Genomic DNA, 23,952 nt, shown 5'->3' with positions numbered 1-23,952 from the left:
ACAGGGAGGTGGAGGCTGGTGATTTCCATTTTTAATCATCCTATATTTTTCACTCTTGCTACCAATTGGAAGTTTAACCTCATGCCCAGAATCAGAGTGAATTAAAATGGGTGCAAAAACCAAATCAAAAATATATGCAACAATCTTTTAAAACTCTGAACAAGTTTTAGTCTTTTACAGGAAGTAGTTTTTCTTGAGTTTCATTAATGTCTAAGAATGATCAATATGCAACTAGATAAAACAGAAAGTAAGCCCTGCAGGCTGGTGAGGGTGAATGTAAAAACTGAGTTAAAAATGAGTTTTCAAGATTACCCAATGCATAATATAAAACACTATGCATAGGAAAACAGTGTGAAGCAAGATACAACAAAGTCTGAATGGATCATAATATGTTGAAAACAATGGTAAGGGATTAGCAGGAAACACAAAATAGGTAGGAAACTATTACTGCGCAATATTATTTGATAATATTGTAAAGTCTTATTTTTCATATTTGATGAACAGTAGCAACAGTAAAAATTCCATGAGACAAAATTATACAAACACAAGTTGGGGGTTCTTTCAAAAAATGCATTTTCTTTGCCCAAATGAGATCTTAATGGCCCCTTTGAAGCTCATGCAATGCATCAAATAAGCATGTCTTTAAACCAATACCCTATAAAACTGTTAGGGGAAGTCTGAACAGAACAGGTGAAGCAGTCAATTTGCATAGTTAATAACTCACCCTTTACACGCATTGTTGTTATTCATTTGCAGTTTCTCCACGTAGACAAACTGCTATTCATTTTAAGAAGGGGAAGTGAAAGTCCTCCATACAGATCCCCAGAAAATGATGGAACACAAGAGGTGCTTTGATCCTAAATTTAAAATGGGGCTAGGTGGGTCATCCCTCATCCTCCAAGTTGTGTCAGTTTTCAACCTGGGCCTGGTCTTCTGCTTAAAAGACATGGGTGGGGTGGCATGGGGCTGGAGATTCCATGTACCTGAGTGGAGTGGTGAGGCCCCCAGAATCCCTGGTGCCCTCTCTGCCATCTAGATGGGAAGATGACCCAGATGTAGGGGGTCTCTTTCAAGCCAGGGGCCCTCAGAGCCACACCTGTCCAGTCCATGGTTAGACACAGTTCTAGAATCTCCCGATTTCAATCAGGACCTGAAATACGTTGATGAGTGGGTCCAGAGGCAAAATAAATGCTAGGGTGACTGTAAGTGGCCCACAACTATTTTGACCCCTATGCCATATGTGCCCCAAGATGCTCTCTGTGCATTGTATGTGGATACATTTTGAATCCACATCTGAAAGATTTCAAGCAATACTTTGAAATGTTTTTTTTTTTTAAGATGAAGTTCAACATGAACTCAATATATGCAAAATTTAAATTTATATAAATTTTATTAACTTGAAAGACAAAGCTACACAATTACAGGCCTATCTGCTTAGAAAGAGCACTGTGATCATTTCTTTGTGGCCCAATTATACAACTGCTCCAAAGAGTGACAGTGAAAAAAATGAATCGTTGGAGGTTTTGTGTGAAAGGCGCTCATTGGAGAGTTAAGCCCACGTGGTGACTCCTGTGGGGGGCCACACTATTTATCAGAAATGCACAATGACTTGCTCCAGTGCAGGCCCCATGACTCGCCAGAAAACTCTGAGCAATTGAAACTTATTTACTGACCTCAGTTATTCCCACCGAGTCCAGCTGGCTCATCTTGTTGATTGGTACCATCATCCACCCAGTTCAAACTGAAAATCTGGATGTATCCTCCATTCCTCACTCTCTCTCCATCTCTGCATCAAATACACCCCAAGTCTTACTGATTGTTTCCCTACAACACAGCTTTTCTCTATCCCCAGGACTGCTCTGTTCCACTCCTCTAGCTGTTGTTTCTCACCTGGACTCTTTCAAGAATTTCTAATGGCTTCTTCATTTCCACTCCCGTCTCCTATATTCCATTCTCTACACAGTGCAGTGATATTTTAAACATGCAAATGGGATTATTTGATTCTACTGCTGAAAACCCTCCACTGGTTTCTTCTCTCTCCTAGAATAAAATCCAGACTTCCTTTCATGGTCTAGACCAGGAGCTAGCAGTTTTTCTGTAAAGAACCAGAGAGTAAATATCTAAGTTTCTGTGGGTCTCCTGCTTCTACTCTGCGCTGCCATTGTTACACGAAAGCAGCCAGACTCTACGTAAATGCACAGACAAGGCTATGTCCCAACAACACGTGATTTACAAGAGCAGGCATTGGCTCCTGGATTGGGCCCCTGGGCCACAGTTTGCCACCTCCTGGGCTCGAAGTCCTGCTATCACCCAGTTCTTGCCTCTTTCTTGAGTCTTTTCACACCACGTTCCCCTGGGCTGGCCAGCGACAGCCACACTGCTCACCGCTTCTGTTTCTCTTCCCCTCTTTGCCTCCCCCCCTTTCCCTGTAGACTCTTCCTATCCTCTAGGTCACAACCTACATGTCACCTCCTCTTGAGGACTGCCCTGGGTCTCCCTCCTAGCCATCATCATCTCCTGCTGCGCACCATTCTTCTCCCTTGTGGCACTTGACATCGCCGGTAATCACCTTTGTCTGTGCTGACCACTCACTTTCCTCACTAGACCACACGCCAAAGGGAGAGGGCTCAGGTCCGTTTTGTTTTCTTCACCATAAACAGCACCTACCGCAATGCCTGGCACACAGTGGACACCTAATAAACAATTATTGAATGGATACATTCAATTTTCTGGAGTCTTAGCTTGTGTATCTCTAAGGAGACAGTAAGATTACTTGCCTTAGAGGGTTGCCATGTTGATTAAATATGCCCAACATCCAGGCACATGCCTGGGGTTAGGACATTTTCCTTGCATTTGGTTTTCTTCTGTATAGACATAGTCTTAATAGAAAGGATCATTTCTTAAAAATACCATGCCATGCATCCTTTTTTTTTTTAAGATTTATTTATTTATCTATACAAGCACTGGATATAGTCAGAAGCGTGGGAGGGTGACAGAATTCACCAGGGTAAGAGCAGAGAGCAGAACAGGCAGACTGACGAAGTACACTGCTGAGGGGAGCAGTGGGCAGCAGGAGAGGTCTGCGCACCATGTGGGACCCTCGCCTGGCAGCCGGGGATCGAACTGGCGCTGCAGAGGCCGCAGGCAGCTTTCACAACCCAGCGCTCAACCACTGCACCACCGGGGAGGCCCCATGCCATGCATTCTTTCCAATGGCATTCAAGTGGTTGGTGAACTATCACCCCAGTCAAAACATTCAGGACATGTTGGTCATAGATTTATAATCTGAACTAAAGATTAGAAAAGCATGGTTTCATTTTATAGCAGTTTCTACCAGTTAAATGAATTCATTCTCAAGTCCTTTTCTAGAGATAATTTTCAATAAATGTGGAATGTTAGGCAAGAAACAACTGCTAGATTAGGTACAGGTGGCCTTCGATATTTGATTTGGTGTGTTTCTAGAAAACACAATGGAACTTCTTATGCATTTTTTCCTGCTTGCTAATCAATACAAAGTAAAAATCAAAATCAACAGCAACTATAAACCAGAGACACACTGTGGGGGGAGGGGCGGGGAATGGAAGGACTAGAGTCAAAATAAGGGGGGGTGCAATTGTATGGGGAATATAACCACAATGAAAATGCATACATTGTGCAAAAATGAAAAATGATATAAGAATTATATAAAATAAAATATTAAAGAAAAAAGATGTCATTGAGCTCTCTAGGATGCGTTGCTGGAAGCACTAGGTAAGGCAAGGGCAAGGCGGTCCAGCAGCGGTCAGCATACAGCGTTATGCACCGACCTAGAGCCATTGTGCTCGTCACCCAGCATGTGGACTTGACTCTTAGTCTCAGAAATGTGCCCAGCCATCTGAGTTGGCCACTGCGTGAGAGCACGGAGGAGCACGGAGAGCTCAGAGTACCTGGGTGTTTACATTCCCCAGCGGGCTGTCCCTAACCAGTGACTGTCCTGGGCGTGGGGAGAAGGGAGCATAGAGGCTCCATCTCCCTGTCTCTGATGGGACAACCACTAGGTGTGACCTCGAAGATGTCCAGAACGCCCTTGGGGCTCGAGCCAGCGTCACCCAGCTACTCTGCATCTTTGTCTGGCCTCCTTTTCTTCCATGTCCCATCTCCCCACTTCTCTAGTTATTTCTCCAGGGAACGCTCCCTATGAAGTCACTTGCACAGGGAAACACATCTCAGGCCCACTTCTGAGAGCCCAAACCAAGGTAGTGAACAAGTGCTGAATGATGACAAGTTGGTATTCTCTCTGCAAATTGTCAATTCAATGCCTTGTCTTTGTGGTCGTACTTTGGGCAAACATTACATATAAAATGGGATACATAAGTAAGGTCAGCCTGCACGAAAAGTTGAAGTGAATGCCATTTAACAATTTCTGAAGTAGGAAGAGAGGAAGAAAACATGAAGAACTAGAATTTGCAGACAGATACACAACAGACAGGATTAGAAAGAAAATCTCCGATGTCAAGGCCATACTAGGACCATTTTTCCCTGCATCAAAACATATTGAAATAACCATTATTAATAAGGATCATTCTCTTAAAAGGATGACTGGAAATGTTCTTTTAAACTGAAGAAATGCCAATCTGCATTAGTCTTACATAAAGATTTCTCTGAGCAAAGAGGTAATTACACTTGACAGGTGCCTGAAATAGCCTTGATTTTGCGTTTCTTTTTCAATCCAGAGGTGGGCAGATACCACCCTGGTGCCTCTCTGAATTACAGCTTATAAAACTTCAGAAAAAAAAGAGATGTGTGGAATTGCAGTGTTTAGACTACACAACCCATTGAACTACCTTCTTCTGCCCCCTCTTCTCACTGTCCTTTAAGCAAATGAAAAGCCTAATAAGTTCCCTTCTCTAGTGGTAAGAGGTAAAATCCCTTCTTGCGTTGAAAGGTTTGTGGGATGGGACAGTGGGCCGCAGCTGGTGTGCAACTTGGCATCTGGGTTTGACTCTGAATATACACACACACGTATATATACATACATATATATGGAACTCTTCAGATTGAAAAGGTTTTAATAAAATCTGTAGCCACTGGGGGGTTAGCTGAAGTTGATGAAGTAGTTTTTTTTTTTTTTTTCAGCAACCTGGAATTCTCCTCTCACAAGAGAGAGGAAGCAACTAGGAAGGCAAAGTTGAAAACCCATGGAAAATACAGCCAGAAAGACCAGGTGATGAGGCCGGTGTGAGCGCCAAATGGGGGCCGCGTAGACAAGGCACCGCAGGCATGTGTGTGGGAGGAGGGGAGGGGAGGGGAGGGAAAGCGACTCTAGGACTCGGGAACTGCCACAGGTTCGCACACGAAGCGGAGACTCCCACCCGGGAGAACATGCCTCGCATACCCCAGGTAAGAGGGGCTGCCCCGGAAGCAGCCCGGGGCACCTCCCGCAGTTCTCTGTAGACCACCACGCTGATGCTGCCGGGGCGACATGGTGCATGCAGCACACCTGCCCAAAACTGGGGTGAAAGAAGAAAGGTGACACGGAGCAGAGGTAGGTAGCCTCTTGCCCACAGGGATTAGTATGACTTGGGAGCCTCAAGATATTAGTTGAAGTCAAATGTTCAGGGAGCGAGTAGAAAGACCAAAGAGGTTACTGAGCTAACGTCAATATTGTTCCGATTTGGAAATCAATAGACAACAGCCAGGAATTTTTGAAAAGGTGGGTGAGTGGCAGGGGTCTAGTCTATTCCATAAAGGTGTTAGTCTAATTACAACCACTAGCACAAAAGGATCTATCTTCCAAATTCCTAAACATTCCTTGCTCATACAAGTGAACCATGATGCTATGATGTATGCAGGACATATAGTTAAGTAAAAAAAGTGAAGTCTAGGGCCTCCCTGGTGGCGCAGTGGTTGAGCGCTGGGTTGCGAATCTGCCCGCAGCCTCTGTAGCGCCAGTTTGATCCCCGGGCACCGGGCGAGGGTCCCACATGGCGCGCAGACCTCTCCTGCTGCCCGCTGCTCCCCTCAGTGGTGTACTTCGTCAGTCTGCCTGTTCTGCTCTCTGCTCTGTCTCTGGTGAATTCTCTCACCCTCCCGCGCTTCTGACTGTACCCAGTGTTTATATAAATAAATAAACAAATCCTAAAAAAAAAACAGTGAAGTCTAGCTTACCACCATTTCCAGGAATGGAGAGGACTGGAGTGTGCGCCCGTATTATACCATGGAAGAATGAGCCACACAATTAAAATAAAAAAGGGTTCCATATACGGGAGGAGGACAGATACAGATTTTACATATTTCCTTGAATATACATTTTGTAGACGTGACTTGAGAATCATGCAAATATACATAATTATAAAACGCAGTTAAATAAAACCCCCCAAAATTGTATATAAAAAGAAATAAAGAAGCTGTGTATCCAGTTGGTGGCAGCTTAAAGTTATACATCATTTTAAAGCAAAATTAAAAATGCCTAACAAGAAAAAGACAACCCTAAAATTGTAAATAAAATGAGAAACTGTACCTGTGAGTCTAGTTGGAGGGAGGGTGCCACAGAGGAGAACTATCCCAAGTGACTTAAAAACAGTATTTTGGACATTCTGTGGGTTGTGCAGTATGGCACAGCGGTGAAATGTGCTCAGCAATCAGGTTCTATGAGACAGAGTTGCTATCCTGAGGCTGGGATGTGTGTGCTATGGATAAAGTTGAAAAATTATGATGGGGGTCACTGAGAATTGGGATGCACAGCTTGAGCAAAAGGAGATAAAGATTTAAAACAGATGAAGCTATTTAAAATTTTTTTCTTCCAAACATATATCAGACATATTGGTATTTTGACTTTAAAAAATGTACACACACACACCTTACTGAGCACACTAGCACTCAGTTGACTAAATACCATTTCCCACCAGCAGGAATCATGGCTCCTTGGAGAAATGATTGGTTCCAGATCTAGAGCAAGAAACATTCAAGCCAAATTTGAGCATCTTAGCAGAAAGTCAAGACATTGAGAGAGACTCCTGGGTCATGCTGGGAGGACTCAATAGCCCACTGTGGCTCCCCCTTACCAGGATGAGACAAGTGGAGCTTCAACAAGAGTAATCACATCAGTGGATTTAAATGTGTGGGATACACTTAACTCCATGAGTTCACAAGTGATACTTTAAAAAGCCTGCCTTTTGGGGAATGCCAGCAAAACAACTGATTGGTATAAAAACTGGTACTGAAAAGTGATAAATAAAAGGGCCAAATCAAGTATTTGTCTTGCCTTTCATAGGGATGTTCCTCAGAGTGATCAGATAGTTTCCATTTATAGAGTTATTCAGCTAATTATTGAAGGGAAAATGATGGAATTCGAGTATCATCTCTTTGCAATCACTAATGAAATGCTAGATCTTGGCAAGGATGATCAGTAGCTGCTTACTTACAGCACAGAAAGAGACACATCCAGAAAGAGACAGAAAGACATATCCAGGTGATGCGGCCCCAGAGAATTCAAGTACACAGCAACCTCCATAAAGGCATGTCAGGCTCTCACGGGAACTACAGGAGGAAGACCACGTGACAGGACCCCCGGGGATACCGTCCGCACAGTCCAGTGTCTGGGAAGCTCCACTGGACTAATAACTTATTTTCTTAAAGTATAAATCATTTTGAAAACCAATAAAAGAGATGGAGTGGCTAAAAGAGTCTTAAAAGACATGACAACAAATCACAGTGTATGCATTTTCTATGGATCTTGCTGCGCATATACTGTAACAAGGAATTATTTATGAGACCATGGAAGAGATTTGAATACTGACCAGAGATTTGCCAACATTCAGAAAATATTATTAACTGCACGGTATGGTAGTGCCATAGTGGGCTTTTGTTCATCAAGATTGCTTCTCCTTTAGACATAGATACTGAGCGATTATAGATGAAATGATGCAATGTCTAGGGTTTGCTGTAATATCATCAAAGGGTGGGGAGGTGTCTTGGGTTTTGGGCGATGGCCATGAGTTGGTGATTATGGCTGCTGAAATTGGGTGATGGGAACATGGGTTGACGATGGAATTTGCTACACTGATGATCTTGTTCAAAATGTTCCAGAATCAATGCTTCTGAAACAACCTGTAGCCATGAGTGACCAGAGACAATCATTTCTTTTGCTTGGCCAGGAATCAGTCCATCCTTTCGGTAACAGCCAACAGCACAGCCAATATCCCCCACTCTTAGTTGCTAAAAATCCAGGTGGGGTTGATCCCGTCTACACCACATGACTCAGACCAAGTGTCCCAGCACGGTTCCCCCATGGGTGGCAGTTATTCCTTTGGGGGTAGACAGTCACCATACTGGGGCCAGTGAAAGCCTTGCCCAGAAGTCTAGTTGCATTTGTGGGAAGTGGTCATCTTTCACCCCCTTGGGCTGTGCAAGCCTGAAGCTCAGGGTTAGTCTTGATCCTATTGGAGAGCGCCCTCTTGGGTTCCATCAGTCATGGATTCAACTTTTTGGCTTAAGCCAGTTTAAGTTACATTTCACTTCGGCCTAAATGCTCTCTAATCACAGCGGCACTACTTTTAAGACCCACTATATATTGGAGAGCCTAAGGAGAAGGACTTGATGGAGAAAAGAAAACAAATTACAGGGAAGGCTACTTTGGGGGCCTCCCACATATCATATTACCTTGCCAAACAATGGAAACTGGTACCTCACTGTGCTCAGGGAGCAGAATACAGGCAGGAAATTAAAGGGTGAGAAATATGCGTGTGTTAAAAAAAAAATCTTCTCACTTCTAGAAGCTTTCTCCAGACTTGGCATTTTTTATTATAAATCCCAAGAGAGGTCTCCTTTGTTACTGTGTTTGGCTATTCAGTTTTGAAATTACCAAGTTCCCAGTCACCCAGACACCCTGAAGTGCTCTATCAGAAAGAACATTCCAAATGTTATTTCTGGAATTCAAAGTGAGCTGATACTGTTGATTGGGTTCAATGAAGAACAGTCTGTTCCACCTCTAATATCCTTTATTTAACATTAAATATAAATGAAAACACCCTGGGGTAGAGTTTCAGAGTATGTGATGAAAATTCAGCTTTGACATGCTGCTTGTAAAAATCCAACAACGCTCAGCCCACAAAGCAATACAATTTATTAGACGTAGAGATGCCGACTATTTTGCACATAAAAATATAAATAGAAGAGCAGCAAGGAGCTAAAAGGGAAAGGAAGATGTTTAATAGTGACAAGTTCTCGGGAATAATGAATCTTGTTTTCTTGGCCCTATATTATTTGACCTAGAATCAGTAACAAATTTTGCCTTAGTTGTTTAAGTTTGACTATTCAGAGTACTAAAAGGCAAAGATGTTGAAATAAAAATGAAATCTGACTTAGAATAATAATATATTACCATTGCCTTGGCCTAGGTATTCAGAGTTACAAATTTTGGGAACTTTTCTGTCTAAACATATGTACCACACTGAGGAAATGAGTCTATACTTTATACTTTAAGTTGTTATCAAGTGGCTTATTAACTGCTTTTTAATGTCTACTGTGTGGTGGTATATAATTTGTACATTTAATAAAGACTGTCTGAAAATATATAGACTACTAATAAGCAAAGCTAGTGAAATGAAAGCCAAAGGTTATTCGGAATAAGACTGATTTGATAGACATGAGCTCATATGTTTGTACATGGAATAAAAAAGTATTTCAGAATAGACAAAAGGCACTAAAGAAAGTCCCCATGTACCTTGCGTCTCCGTTTCATCTAATATTAAAAAAGACTGTAGTTTGCACAAAATCTTCACTTTATTACCCTAGTTGTAAGAAATATTAAATTTCTTTATATTTCTAAATCATGTATCCCAAGTCTGAACCTGTGCCCAGTTGGCCAGCACATTTTCAGTTATGTCTAGGGAGTTGCCCTCTTGCCTCTGTCATGCCAGAGTCCCAGGGAGGCTACTCAGCTCTCGCCAGTGAGGCAGTGCTCTCTGGAGTTAACCTGCACAGTCTCTGCAGACGGGTCTACACAACGCCTGAGGTCCCTTGGACACCAAGCAGCGGTGTGATGGAAAACAAAGTATATACTGCAGCTCGGCTCTGGATTGACTTCCTGGGTTCATCAAGTATTGATTGCTCAGCCAACCTTGAGCAAATTAAAAATAGCACAGTGCCATTTGTCTGTGTGTCTGTCTGTGTGTGTGTCTGTCTCTCTCTCTGTGTGTATGTGTGTCTATCTTAAAAGTACATATATAATACATACTGGTACAGTATTGAATTTTGTATACACTTGGCATTTGTAAATCCTGGTTTCTTAACTGTAAATGAGTCCAATTGCCCCCAGTTCCAGGGATGTTCTAGGGAAAACTTAACAAATGTGCCTGCTTCTCCTTTTCTTTGTCTTTATTCAGTTCAAGTGTTTCTTTCAGCAGCTTCTGTTTATGTGAGAAAAACAGGTAGCAAAGAGAGGTGAGGGAGTACAAAATCCTCTTTGCATCTTACTTGTTCAGAGAATTCTTTTCTGCCTCATCCTACAGATTTATAACCCAGTGCATTTTTATATATCCTATTTATAAAATCCACTGCCGTACCATTTAGTTTATGAACATGGGGGTCTCTGCTACCACACCATCTGGGTTCCCAGCAGGGAGAGGGTGGATCTTGATAATTGCTACCTCCCTGCTCCCTGTTCTGTTGCTTGGGAACAAGGACAGGACTTGCTTCATTACCTCCCTTCTCTCCCCTCAACCATCTCATGAATAGTCTGCCATCTTGGGCCGTTCCCACCCACTGGGAAACCATGCATCTGTAGGAATCTGAAACTCGCACTCTCTTGAGAAAAAGGTGAGCTGTGTCTACTACCGATCATTGCACATTCCAGCTGGAGAGAATTCTGAAGTATCATCTCTAGTAGTTTGCAAAGGGGTGGAGGCTTTCCCTGTCAATGGGGGAACGACACCCAGACTTAGTAGTTGGGGTTACACATGCTAAATGTCCCTTCAGTTATGGACAGATCCTCACAATAAGGACTGGTCTTGCATCGAATGCCTACAGTCCCCTAACCGCCTGGTGGGGCAGGACCATGATCTCTTTCTCACGTGCAGGTCGATTTCTCACTACCACGCTCTCTGCATCTTAACAATAAGAAGGAGACACAGGGAGATTACACAGCTTGGACACTGATTCTCTCAGGAAAGGAGGCGAATGTTTACCTGCAAGTTCACATGTCAACAGCACACATCTCGCATAAATACAATCCTAAAAATCCCGCACAGAAGGGCGGTAAACACTGCATTTTCTTAGCGGAAGGACAAGTTATTAGGAATACTGTAAGAACAGAGGTGATCTCAAGTGTGGGCAGAAATGTAGTCCTGGTCCTGGCAGGTGTATGACTGGCTGGATTACGGCATGGGGGCAGGCTAATTCCAGAGTGGTCATTGAAGCCACCGGCCAAAGGCTTCTTTTCAAATCTACATGAAAAGGCTGAGAGCAGTGAAGTTGGTCAAAGTGAGGCTGACAGAAATAATACGGTGAATGATACTGTTGGAGTGGGTTGATGGAGATATCAAGGACGTATGACACGTCAAGGGTAAAAGCAACACGAGACAAGCAACAGACGCGCTTCTGGCACAGCGGTTGGAAAGGGTATCGACTCATTTAGACTTGACTAAAAGAATAAAGGAATGAACAAGCGGGGCTGCGTGGAGGCATCCACACAGAGAGAGGGCCTGGGGCTTGGTTTCTAGGGGGAAGGGGCAGCAGGGGCCAGGTCTGGCGTGAAGGGAGCAAGCAGCAGCTCCTGAAGCAGCCCAAGAAGCAGGCCGAGGGGATGGATGAGGAAGACAAGGCCCTCAAGCAGAAACAGAAAGAAGAGGTAAAAGCCAAGTCTTTGGGACAGGGCGCCTGGCCACGGGTGGAATTAAGAAATCTGGTAGAAAGCCAGCTGTCCCTGGTTCCTGAAGCAATGGTGAACCTCAATCCCATTCCTGTTTGAACATCTGCATTCCCTGCCATAGCATCTGTGGCCACCGATAGCTAGAAGGAAGTGTTTAGAAGCCTGTTGTACATACAAACTTTAGCAAACACACACACACACACACACACTGGCTCATCTTTAGTTCTCATTCAGCCATTTCTACCTGAACTGTGAGGTCGGAGGGATTCCAATCCAGAATCTTGCCAAAGTGTGCTCGCCTTCATGTTCTACCCTGAATTCTGTACTATCTGGAATTAAACTTATTTGAAATGAAAAAAAAAGAGAGAGAATTGCATGTACTCTTTTAGGTCATTCTTAAGCTAATCTCAACCTCAACAGGTAACAGCTGCCAGCAGCCCCTGAATCTTTCCACATTCCATCACCCATGTGACTGTTCCAGCCACCAAGTGACACTGCTGCACACCACTGTGAACCCCCAGGTCAAATTCAATGACAGTCACTGCTGGGTCGAGAGCCCTGGCTGTCCTTGCAAACCATGAGCTTCCAGGTTTTTAAAAACTCCTCCCTAAAAACATTCATCCTAAAAGACTCACTTTCTTCCCAGGTTCCTCTTTTTGGCTTTGACTGAGCACCCCATTTTGTGCACCAATCCTCTCCTTCTCAGTGGCAAGCATAGGATGACAGCATTTGACACAAAGACATAACTGATTACAAGTCACAGAGGGTTCTCATTAGATCCGTGGACAAAGGCGTCAAGGTGCAAATTCTTTATGACATTTATAGACTAGAAGATCAAGATTCTGAGACTTAAGCAGTTTGCCCACCATCATTCAGCCATGGTGATGATGTAGATGATGACTTGATGAAGACAACAATAACTCAAATTTATTAAGAGCTTGTCATCTTTTCTTTTCCTGCTAAGAGCTTTACTCGCTATGGTTTAGCTAATTCTTCCAATAACTATATGAGGTAGGTCTTCATTTTATAGGTCAAGAGCTTGAGAATGACATAAAGTTCTTGCCCAAGGTCACAAAGAGCTAATCCACTGCAGAGGTACGAGCTGAATTCAGATTCCTCTGGTGTCTGTGCTATATCTCTTTTCACCAGGCAGCAGGACAATATTTTGAAATTCACCTATGTTCCCTTCCAGTCACCATGTTCCCCTATTTCTTTGTTCTGCTTGATGGGCTCTATTCCTTTGCCCATTGGGTCAGCTGGACAACCACATGACACTCATCAACCTAGGACAGGGTTGTCACGGAAACAGAAAAATTGCTATGTTCCAGGAGCTAAGGGTAAAAACTAGAGGCTATGAAGGCTATTCCATAACTCAGAGTCAAGTGTACTCCCCTCCAGAATGGGGACCAGCCAGAGGATGGGGGAGATGGAGTGAATTTTAGGGCAAGCTGAAGAGCACCACCTAGAGAAGAAGAGGCATGCACCCCATCCTTCTGGAAGTTGTTCTCCAGGAAGAATCCATCGGGAACCACTAAACATCCAGGTGGAGTTAAGAGCACAGCAACTTGAGCCTACTTTCAGAACCCTGGGAAGGTGACAACATCCGGGAGGGGGTTAGTCCTACAGGTTATTCTGTGACCCAGTATGGTCCAGGCAGGGCAAGCACAGCCAAGCTGCAGAAGGGCTGACAGTGGTGCACAAGGAATGACACAGCAGCTCCCTGCTTGGGTGAGTGGCCAAAGGCAAGCCAGATGGACACAAAGACATCTCAGGAAATTCTAGTGAGATGGGTGATGTGGCCAAAGAGTGGACACATTTTGCCTCTCCCAAGGCCTTCTCCTTCTCCAGTTAAGCCATGGCACTAAGGGTGCACAAAGCACTCTGGAAAATGGGATGAGTGGACCGTACGGTAGGATAGGGATTCGAAATAAAATTTGAATTATTAGATATGATTTGAATTATTAGATATGATTCCTTTTCAGCCACTTATAGAAAGGAAGTGGACATGGAATAATTTATAAATTTGTATTTCTAAAGGATTAAGAGAACATGGCATGGGGCCGATAATCATCGCCTTCCTTTTTTTCCTATAAGTAAGTGTTTAGATATTCAGTAGTGCCAACTACATGAGAGCAAGGAAAACATGCCCTAGTTTAAAATTTTTTCGAGTTCTTCCATCTTTAACATTCATTTTCCATTTATGAGCTGCATGAAGGCATCCACGGTAATGGGGAAACTTAATGAGAGAGTGGGAGATGGTCATTAACCAAATCTCAGGGACATTAAAATCATCTGGGCGCGGCCATATTTCTTATTAATTTTCATCACTGTAAGTCATTTTAACCTTTAGGAACTATGGACTCAAATCCCTTTTTCTGCTTTAGCCTCATTAGAATGTTTTTCCACACAGCCCATTTTCTAGCATCGCTGACCTCTCTCTCCCTGTGCTCTGTAATTTGCAACGCCCAGAAAACAAGCACACTGCAAGTATGTACGAGGTGAGACCACAGTTTGTAATGTCAGCATACCAAGGGGCTGTTCTTTGGAATCTTCACTGCAATTGCTTGTTGGTCTTACTATGTTAAGGTCTTATTAAATCATATATCATCATGCATATTTCATGTGCTGAAGCGTGGTAGATGTTCCTCGCTTTGTTATTTTACTAGGCCGCGCCGTGCTGCATTGAAGCCCAGCTGAAATTAGACAGGAAGGTGAAGCAACAGTGTCTCTGGAACCTGATCTGATTTGACTTTCAACTATAAATCTGATGAGGAGGGACTGATAAAAAGATACATGCTGAGATCTGATTTTCAGATAGGTTCCTTCTAAATAGTTTATTTTGCTCTTATTAAGCTTTCCAATCTTCCACCAATTTCAACAAGCAGGTACTCCTGGCATTTCTTACTAAAATCAAGGTTTGGCAAACCTGGAATAGGAGACAGGCTATTTTTGTATAATGCAAAAAAGGAGGTGTCTGAGGGGTGTAGGTGCTCAGACCCAGGATCTAGAGCCCAAATCCAGCTGTGCTGGGTGCTGGTCTCGCCAGGTGAGGGCTTGATTTGCCAGATAGCAGGTATTGGTCCCCCATGCACTTTCCCCCAGCCCACGGCACACTTCCTTCTTTGGCCTGAGTAAGTGCTTCAAGCTCTCTAGCATCTAGCAGAAACGCAGAGTTTCTACTGTGAGCATGGATACAGTCAACGGCGTGTGCTCACGGGGCTGTTGAGAGGGATACCCATGATCAGGCAGTTAAGCTCGTTCTCTCAGGAGCCAGACCGTGTTGTGCTCAAACAGTTACTAGCTCTGGGACTTTGGGGCTGTCCCATCACCTTTCCCATCTGTAAAGCAAAGGCAAGCATTGCGCCATTTGCCACTGTGAGAATGGAGTGAGTGCTATAGAGAAAGTGTTCATGCTAACTCCCAAAATCATTATTAGGTGGGGTGCCATCAATAATGTTCTTTTTTTTTTTCCTTTGAAGCATTAAAAAAGGTTACCCTTAAAAAGTTATACACAGAGCTTTTGACCTTGATTGTGGAAGCGAGTCAGTCATTTCTTTTGTAGGGATGTATGCATTTTGGGAAGACACAAGTCTTTCTTTTAAACATTCTTGTTAAAATAATCTTGCTGATCTTAAGATAGAATTTGTACATTGCTGATATGTTTTATATGTATTAGTTGCTCAGGTAAAAGGAACATCACTAAAAATTAGTGCCTTTGTCTTTTATGAATTACAATAATGATTGGTAGTTTATTGTCTAGTCTTATTTCTTTTTTTTTCTTTGTTTAAGATTTATTTATTTATACAAGAACCGGGGTACAGGCCAGATTCGCGGGAGGGTGAGAGGGTTCACCAGAGACAGAGTGGGGAACAGAACAGGCAGACTGATGAAATACACTGCTAAGGGGAGCAGCGGGCGAGACAGGAGAGGTCTGCCGCGCCATGTGGGACCCTCACTGGCTGGCCGGGATCGAACCAGCGCTGCAGAGGCTGTGGACAGCTTCACAGCGCAGTGCTCAACCGCCTGCGCCACCAGGGGAGGCCCGATTCTCAATTCTTATTACAGTTACTTTCCTATCTGAAGAAACCTACCACTTCCAGAAAAGCTCCCCAAGTCCAGGGTATGGGTACAGTGGGGTGGCAGGTGTGGGTGACCTTCTATAGCTATGGCACCATCATTGATGAGATGAGCAGGAACACTCGGCTTAGGTAGAGGACGCAGATGGAGGGGCTGCTAGCTGGCCTACGCGGAAGAGGAGAGGATGGGGACCTGGCTGCCAGGTCGACCCTGGAGCTTTCTTGTCATGGGGTGGGCAGTCCTGCCCAAGTAGAAGGATGGAAAGAGGTAAGACTGAGTTACTCACAGACGTAGTTTTTCAATGTCACCTTCTGATAGACAGGCTCCTTTTCGGAGCCTGCTGCCAGGGCTCTAAAACTAGGATTGATATCAAGGCTCAAGGAACATTCTGATAGTAAAAGCAAACCTGTATATACATGTGGACTTTTCTGGATGGAGAAATAAGTTTAACATTTACCAGATTCTCAAATGGATCTCTGACCCTATTGGTGCCTCCAGTGTAATCTGAGTCAGGAGATGTCTGTTGCTGCATTGATGGGGCAATAGAGAGTGTGCAGGTGTGCATTTTGAGATGGAGGTTCTAGGTAGCTATCTGTGCAATGGATATTTCTTGATCTGCAGGTTGAAAACTGTGGGTCCAGTGGGCTCTGGGATTTCCAGGGCCAAAGGGAAGATCTATTTTACAACCTTTTCTCCATCCATAACCTGCTCTTCCACTCGGCTACTCCTTAACACCGTCTCTACATTCCTGCACACCTCATTCCTTCCCTCCAAACATTCCCATCAAACACTACCCTCCCCAACAAAGTCATAAACACAGGGCAATTAATTAGAAGTCTCCTCCTTGAGGGCAGGAATCACGTTTTAGGTATTTATACATCTCCAATGCCTTCCATCACATTCGCTGCCTGGTTAATGCTCAATAATTGCTTGTTGAAGTCAAATGAATTTAATTGGGTTGCTGGCCTTGGGGTATGGGGCATGATTCATAATGTCTATGAGCAATTATACTCCGCAGTGTTTAAAAATAAAATTTTGGAAGCTAAGTTCATTTGTCTAATTGTGAAAAGCCAAGTGAAATTATCCTTGGATACTTCTAAAGAAGAAAGATACAGAAATTGGCAAAGGGCATGAATTCTTCAAAGATTTTGCCTCTCAACCACTATAAAGTATGAGGCAGAGTTAACAACTTAGAAAACTATGGAATGAACGGAACTCATCTAATTTCAGTACAGCAATTATAGCTCTTTTTGAGAATACATGAAAAAAACCCCAAATGTGGTTACTATAGCAGTAAATTGGTCTCCAGGAAACTCTTTCATTTTCTCAAGAATTTCTTTTCTTTAATAGAGCAACCAAATGATAAGAAAAATAATCCACAAAGAAACACAAATGGATCTGGAAACAAAAAATGATCCATGAGAAAATGTTGCAATGGGAGAAAAAAAGAACAAAACAAGACTAAACCACTTAGGCAAGTAAATGGATGCCAATTTTTAAAGAGAGAATTTTATAGTGTTATTAAAATGATAAGTGGTGTTTTTCCAAATTTCCTTAGTGGCTAAGAAAATGGGATACTTTATTAAACAAAAAGGGAATTGATCTCAAGTAAGATACAGACATTAAAACACATACCAGCTGAGAAGTTCAATAAAAAAGATTATTTCACAGGAGCTCAACTTTTTGGTGAGGGCACATAGAGCAGACAGATGGCTAAACTGCTGGGAAGGCATGGGACAATTTTTTTTTTAAGATTTATTTATTTATTTACACAAGCACTGGGTACAGTCAGAAGTGCAGGAGGGTGAGAGGATTCACCAGAGCCAGAGCAGGGAACAGAACAGGCAGACTAACCAGACTAACGAAATACACTACTGAGGGGAGCAGCGGGCGGCAGGAGAGGTCTGCGCGCCATGTGGGACCCTTGCCCGGTGCCCAGGGATCGAACCGGTGCTGCAGAGGCTGCGGACAGCTTCTCAACCCAGCGCTCAACTGCTGCGCCACCAGGGAGGCCCACAGGACAATTTTTTAATGCACAAACCTTTTCATTAGTGAGAAACACGTTATTTCAAAATTCTGGCTGAGGGAGTTGGAAGGCGTTGGTTACCCTATGAACCCCACCACCAGCTGCCTTTTGTCTCTAGAAGTCACACAGTGACACTGCACTCTGATTTATTTGGTTACAATAAAGCACCTTGGTATTTCTATACAGATACATATATAGGCCTGAGGTTAAAGGGTGTTAAGTTTTAGGGCTACATGCTCACCATCTCAATAGCTTCTAGGGCCTGTGCTTTTCATCCCTCACAAAATTCCTTGAAATCTGCTAATGCCCTCAGAGTGCCAATGAATCTTTCTGCCTTGAGGAGGTCCCACTAGACTAGACGTCAGTGCTCACAGCAGGGTGGAGGCAGGGAGCTCCTGAAGGCTGGGCTTTGTGTCTCCGTCCCCACGGGGCTGCCTGCCTCTGTGTGCTGCGTGTGTGGTGGGTGCCTAAAAGTGTTTCATAGTAAGTGAATAAAACGAATGCTTTCTGAGGCATGCAGTCATTCATCAACTGGTTTTCCCACTTGCAGAACTTAGTATGGAAGGAAGACTGGAGGGAAACTATCTAAATACGTAGTCTTCAAACAGCTCCCAGAGCCCACTCATTCGCTCAACATTGTCACTGAGAACCTTTCATGAGCCTTTTGTCATGGAACTCGGTCCCCTGGTTCTACAACATTAAACTATACTGCTGATTTTTGCTGTGTCCTTGTCACCTATCAGTGGGACACTGGCCAAGGAACACTCAGACCATATCTAAAGTGAACTGCAAACAAGCAGGGTCTCCCAGAACATTCCAACAGAAAGCACAATGTGATCCATTACAGCCAGTCAACACCTTAGCCTCTCTGTAAGAAGACTGGGAAGGGTGGGAGAGAGAACTGGGGGGCAGAGAAGGGCTGTGATGCGGTGAGAGCTGACCTTGGCCCCTCTGTGACAAGGCCAAGCGCCATCTTGAAGAGCAGCTAGTCTTGCTCAGGCCTTGTCCAAGGGGTCTGATCAGAAAACTAGCAAAAAGGGGGTGAGGGAGCTGGAGCCAGATTTCCATGTGTGGTACTATGTGGTAGAGGGGAGCTCATTGGGCACCCCTTTTCTGCTATCAGACACTTCACATCTGACTACCACAGGAGAGCCAACCAGTAGGTACAGTGACACAAAGGGAGTCAGCAGCTAGTCTGAGGGGGCAGAGGAGCCGCAGTTCATCAAGAGAGGGCTCTGGCTGGGGGCAGGGAAGTAGGAAGGCTCGACTCTCTCCCATTCATGCTCCTGACCACCCACTGCACCTCAGGGGTCGGGCCTTGAGTAGGACAGAGAATTTATGCACCTAAAGTATTTGCTGACATCTAAAAGCATGCACGTTTCCAATTTAATCACCACGACCTCGTCATCAGGTCTGCGGGAACTGTGCCGTAATCACAACCCCATTTTAAGAGAAATTGAATGTGTATATTATTTGAGATTTTAGTCTAAATTTAGGCTTAACTAAAGAATGCATTCGGTTACCTTAAATCTCCTAAAGTAGGGGATGCCACACTTTTTAAAGGACCCAGTGGTAAATATTTTGGTCTGTGTGGGTCAGAGGGAGAGGCTGCGAGCACTCCGCTCTGCCAGGGCAGGAGAAAGCATTCTCGGGCAACACATAAATGAAGGTGTGGCTGTTTCCCTATAAAATTTTATGATGGACTCTGACAGTTGAATTTCATAAGATTACCTCATATCATAAAATATTTCTTTTATTGTTTCCCAACCCTCTAAAAATGTGAAAAAAACAAAAAACCTTCTTAGCTGACCGGTTATGTGACAATAGATGGGCTGGCTTTGGACGGAGAGCTGGCCTTCGCCCGCCCTTTCACTTGCTTCATTCAGTCAACAAATATTCACTGGGCTCCGTTACAGATAAACTCCTGTAAAGACTTTTGTTGATGGCGAGGCCACTTTCGTCCATAATATGTTCAAACAGAGGAATAAAATCTTTCTAAGTGCCCCTGGAAGGATTGCTAGGAAATGATCCCACTTTTAGATGGCTTTTTCTCCGTCTCTGTCCTGCAGCAGCCAATTCAGTTACAGCAAACCCAAACAAACACAGATATTTGATTTCTTCTATCATCCTCCGGGCACAGAAATCAATAGGACTGATGACAGAGGCGTGCGCCTAGGGGAAAACAAAATGGCTGTGACCCGCCATCAGGCCCAGCGTGGAGCTCCAGGATCCAGGAGGCAGGCCCCACGCCTGCCTGCCCGAGCTGTGTCCCCGACACCCGCAAGCATCCAAGGAGAGAAAAGGTTCCGGGAAGCCCCCCTCATTCCCTCAAAAGGGCTCTAAAATACAGAGAATGCCCCAATTCTTGCACTGCAGGTCCACAGAAGACCAGAGGAGTTCCCTGGTCTGGCTCCTGCTGCGGGGCGAGTCTGACACGAGCTTCAGTGTTCGCTGATATGGAGCAGGGGCCCTCGGATTCGATGCCCCACAGGTCAGGCTCCCCTTTGCCAGCCAGCTTCCAAAGCTCCCCGACCCTAGGCCTCGACCAAAGTATGGTGGTCAACCGTTCTGGTCACCCTAAAAACAAGCCCCTTCTATTTCTGTGTTGTTGCGTCTCCTCCTCCTCCCAGTCCTTCCACAGAAGCATGACCGCCCTGTACTTCTCCGTGAAGCAGAAGCTAAACCGGGCTGGGAAACTTTCCCTTCAAATCCCCTTCCCGCATACTCTACTTAATGCCTTTCTCAACACACGGATGTACTTCTGGCCCCGAGGGCACAAGTGCCAAGGGATCCCCTTCTCAGTTGAAAGTGCTCTGACAGCTTTAGCTTCTGCTCGAAAGGATCAGTTTATCAAGACAGATGTGGCATGCCCATTATCCCTCACCAGCCCTGGAGCCTGGGGGTGGGGGTGGGGGGCCCATTTGTTCACAGGCACAGCTTCGTTTAGAACATCTCTAAAGACCCCTTTTGCGCTAAACTCACTGTGGAAGTGCAAGCCAGTGGGCTTCCAAGGGAATTTTTGATGACTATTTTAACATCACATAAAATTCACTTTCTGGTACTCCATTAAAATGATCACATACCAAGAAGTTATTTATGTTTATGACAAAACAAAACCAATAATCAAGCACACTTTTAAACTTCCTAGTTTTGACCCAATTTTCCTCTTGCTTCAGTTGATGATTTCAAAATCCAGTAATGAATCACTTAATCAAGTACGAAAAATCAGTGAGCTGTATGTTTGTGTATCCATGGGATTATGTATATAAAATTACTCATCACTTATACTGAATTTAGGTACTGCATTTTGATCTCCTTGATTATGGAATATCAATGTGTAAGTGATTTTGGAAGGAGAAAAATACTGCAACCTTTGGATACAGCAACAGAAATAGGAGTCAACGAATTTTCGGGCTGAAGCAGAAGACCCTTAACAGCAGCAGAGTGAGCAGGAAGGGCTTGTGTTTATGGAATAGGTGCTCTTAGGCGACAGGCGAGTGTCACCAGCATTTTCAAGGTGAAGGTGTGGGCTTGTGTTTCTGGCCTACCTCTGCCACATGAAGACTCGGCTGTGCAGCCTCTGTCACAGGACAGGGGCACAGGGGAGTCACCCACCTGACCAGGTCGATGACGCGCTCCCGTGGTGCCGCGCTGACGGGCTCATCGTTTATCATCACAATCTGATCTCCCGGAATCAGCTTGCCTTCGGAGGGGCCACCTGGAGCACAGGGAGAAGCATGTGAGCACCTATGGGAGACCCCTCCAAGCCCCTCCCCTGGACATGACTGCTGTGAGCCAGTGGGGCTGTCAGCCAGAACCACGCCACCCCTGGCGGCTGTCTCCATCCGCCCTTCTCACCCCTGGGTGCACATTAGAAAGAACTGGGGCTCTTTGACCAAACCCGAGACCCAGCCCACACCCTGGCTAATGTAATCAGAATCTTTGGAGGTGGGCCTGGGCATTGACCTTCTGGTACAACCTCCCAGGCTGGCTGAGCTTCGGCAGCTGAGTAGCGCTTGTCACAGGGGAACACGCATATGGGGACTGGGTTGCTCCACAGCAAACTGGTGGGTTTTCAGGAGTGGGGGGTGAGAGGGTGCACTTCTCACATGCTCCCAGGAGCTGCCAATGCTGCTGGTAGCTGACCATTCTTTGAGTCTGGAGGCCCCTCGAAGCAGCTGTTTCTCTACCCAGTAGCCACCAGTTATGCTGAGGCTCTGCAGCAAAGCTGCACTCACCAGGCCCGCCAGGATGTGAGCCTTGTTGCCAGTGCTCACGCATCACAAGCAGGGGGACCGCACAAGGTGGGGACAGGGGCATGGCTCAGTAAGGGGGCGGCAGGAGCCGTTTGGAGTCTGGCTGTGGGTTTTTGTGCTTTGGGGGAGGTTCCAGGAAGTGGGGGTCATTCATTTGTGAGCATCTTAACAGCTCTTGCCTAAAAGATGGGAGGAAGAAGCAGGCCTGGGAGGAGGCGGCTGTCAGCGGCATCAGCTGGAGGACAGGGAGCTGGGTCATCCTGGAGCCTGGCTGTCAGCGCGCATGCTCACATGAGAGTGCAGCGGGCCCTCACGGTCAGAGAGTGGCTTCGTCCAGCGTTGCTGGTCGGCGGAGCTATTCCTGGTCCACAGGAGCACCCAGCCTGGCCGCGAGGGCCTGCCAGCTCCTGGGCTCAGCGGCTGCTTTTCCCTCTCTCCAATCTCTATTTCCAAGGAGGCAGAAGGGACTAATATTTGTCGATCAATTATTATGCTCTAGGCAAGGGGTTAAATGCTTTGCCGAGTCACCTCACTGAAGTCACACTCCCGCCCCTCACCAGGCCGCAGAGGTGTGAGCAGGTTAGAGAAGGGTTACAAGAAGAAGGGTGGATCTCAGCTTAGGTCTGAGACTCTCCCAAGCACAGAGTGGCCAACATCTCTTTTGAACTTGCTCCTGTCATTCAATCCCTGGTCACGGCCAGGCCTCTTGACACAAATTCAAAGCCACTGCTGCATGAAGCACACATCTGTATTAAAGCAAGCCGACAAGCAGATACTTCGATTACATGGAGTGTCTTCACGTGCCTAAGCCATTGCCTCCTGAATAACGATAATGGTAGTTTATGCTGCTATAACTTCATTTCCAGAGGTTTGTCAGTGAGTAACAGGCAGAGCCGAAGCGTCAACTTTCAGACACTCCTGCTATGACTTTCAGTAGTCATTGAAATGAACGCTGCATATCTGGGACAGGGAACTCAGAGTAATCCAGTCATTCCCCACCTTCCAGGCTTGCACATGAGTCTCTTACGCTGAAATAATAGACTTCTCTCTGGGGAGCAAGAGAGTAGGGAGAGGCCTTCACATGTCCCCACAGCAGTGAGAGAAAATATTGAAGACATGAGAACTGAGATTCAAAGTGTATACACATAAGGAATTCTGAAAACCACTTGAGGGGTTTCGTGGTATTGGCTTATGTACAAGCCGTCCCTCCAGTTCTGTCAACTAGTGGTTAGAAATCAAAGGCAGGTCAGAACCAGAAAAAATTGTCAAAAGAATGGTTTGGATAATGGATGTGAATGACTCTGGGAGGAAACCACTTGCAGATGAACAGGACATGCTCTTACATCTGACTGATACTTTTTGATCAAGGGGCATCAAGCAACTTGACTCAAGAATGGCAGAGAGTGTCACACAGCAGTGGCACACTTGAGAGTTGTCTTGTGCTTGTTACTCTGAAAGTTGAGCTGTCGAGGGTAGAAAATCTAGTCACGCCCTAAAGTGACTCGCAGAGCCTTTTATGGTACATGGTTTATTTGGCCAGCATGTTCACTTGTAAAAATGAGTGGAAACAGTATTTTTACGTTGTTCTGCTCTTCTCAGAACTGTCTAACAGTAGGTGCTCATGTCATGTAGCTAAAAGAGTTGAGGGCAAGGGAGGGAAGAGGCTGAAGGAACAGTGAGACAATCCAAGAAAATGAAAACAAAGCTTGACTCTCCAGTCAGTTTGGGGAGGACACACACTGTGG

The 23,952-nt window shown here is 44.9% G+C and overlaps 1 protein-coding gene across 3 annotated transcripts in view; it reads right to left on the bottom strand.

Moving 5' to 3' along the window:
* FRMPD4 (FERM and PDZ domain containing 4) overlaps positions 1-23,952 on the bottom strand; it is a gene marked incomplete at both ends in the record, with an annotated part of 645,593 nt that overhangs the window by 59,937 nt on the left and 561,704 nt on the right. For all 3 annotated transcript variants that reach the window (XM_084258035.1, XM_084258033.1, XM_084258034.1), the window contains one exon: positions 21,567-21,669. In XM_084258035.1, coding sequence (XP_084114161.1) covers positions 21,567-21,669 — 103 coding nt within the window. The remainder of the gene's footprint in view (positions 1-21,566; positions 21,670-23,952) is intronic.

Source organism: Talpa europaea (assembly GCF_964194135.1).
Source record: "Talpa europaea genome assembly, chromosome: X".
In the NCBI taxonomy this organism is placed as follows: Eukaryota; Metazoa; Chordata; class Mammalia; order Eulipotyphla; family Talpidae; genus Talpa; species Talpa europaea.
The sequence above is the reverse complement of the archived record's forward strand: the minus strand, read 5'-3'. Positions and strand labels throughout refer to the sequence as shown.